The following is a 1,064-nucleotide window of genomic DNA, read 5'->3' as shown; positions in this document are numbered from 1 at the left end:
TGAAAGTGTCAAAAAAAAAATTGTTTATTAATCCAAAACTCTCAATGAAAAAGTTTTTATTAATTGTTGTAATGACAAAAAGGGTACAAATTCAAAAAAAAACAAGATAAAAAATAAGAAAATTTAAATAAAAAATTGAGCTGAATAATAAAATTGAGAGTATTCTTAAACGTCAAGGTTACAGACCTCTGTTTATTAATAACTGATACTAATAAGAGACGTTACTATTTTGTCAGCACCACACACAACTTTCTTTTAAAAGTTAAAAAATTGAAAGAACTTCGTTTTGTGTCAAAATGAATAACATGATAAAAAGAATATATTAATCAATTGATTATATTGTGTTCTTTAAAATAGTCTAAATTCAAAATATGTTTTTGTTCACTTCTCATCATTTTGATAGATTCAACAGTTATTGGTAATTCTATTTTAGTAAGTTTCATACACCTCATACATTGGAATGTTTTTAAAGACTTGTTGAATTTTATTTCTTCTAAATTATCAAGATTATTTAATACCAAATCTTTTAATGATTCTGGACATTCAATAGTTTTAAATTCACTACTACTAATTTCTAATCGTTCTACCTGATTTCCAAGATGTAATGAATTAGAAAAACAATCTCTAATAATGATTTTCTTTGCAGTGGATTTATCAAGATTTAATTCTTGTCCTCTATAATAAAAAATATGAATTTCTTGACATTTTAACTTTTCAATTCCATTAAAGTCTTGTGGTTCATATAATTCTAATGATGTTAATTGTTCTAATGAACATTGTGGAATAGATGAGAATGTTAATTCTTTTAATTGTTGTAATTGACTTAAGTTAGTAATATTTTCTTTAAGTGCACTGAGTTCAGTTATTGTTGTTGGTAAAATCCATTCACATTGAACATCCATTGGTCCATAATGAATACTTTTTAAGCACTCAAATTGTTTTAAATCTATTGTAGGATGTTTTCCTTCTCCATGTTCATCTTCCCAAGTAAATGTTGCTTTAGTAATTCCATATTTAGTAAGTATTCCACTCTCAATTAATGGAAGACTTCTCCTCTATCTCAT

The 1,064-nt window shown here is 25.2% G+C and overlaps 1 protein-coding gene across 1 annotated transcript, besides 1 other annotated feature; it reads right to left on the bottom strand.

Moving 5' to 3' along the window:
- Nucleotides 1-106: 106 nt before the first annotated feature.
- Nucleotides 107-137: a sequence feature (AT_rich).
- A 189-nt stretch (nucleotides 138-326) lies between these two features.
- EDI_042930 (uncharacterized protein) lies at nucleotides 327-1,031 on the bottom strand (the record flags this gene model as incomplete). The annotated part of the gene is made up of 1 exon (XM_001734293.1): nucleotides 327-1,031. A coding segment is annotated over one exon (705 nt), but the record flags the coding sequence as incomplete, so codon positions are not given.
- Nucleotides 1,032-1,064: the final 33 nt, after the last annotated feature.

This window comes from Entamoeba dispar, genomic scaffold (genome assembly GCF_000209125.1).
Source record: "Entamoeba dispar SAW760 scf_1105229458151 genomic scaffold, whole genome shotgun sequence".
In the NCBI taxonomy this organism is placed as follows: Eukaryota; Evosea; order Mastigamoebida; family Endamoebidae; genus Entamoeba; species Entamoeba dispar.
Note: the sequence above shows the minus strand (reverse complement) of the source record. Positions and strands in the feature narration are given on the sequence as shown.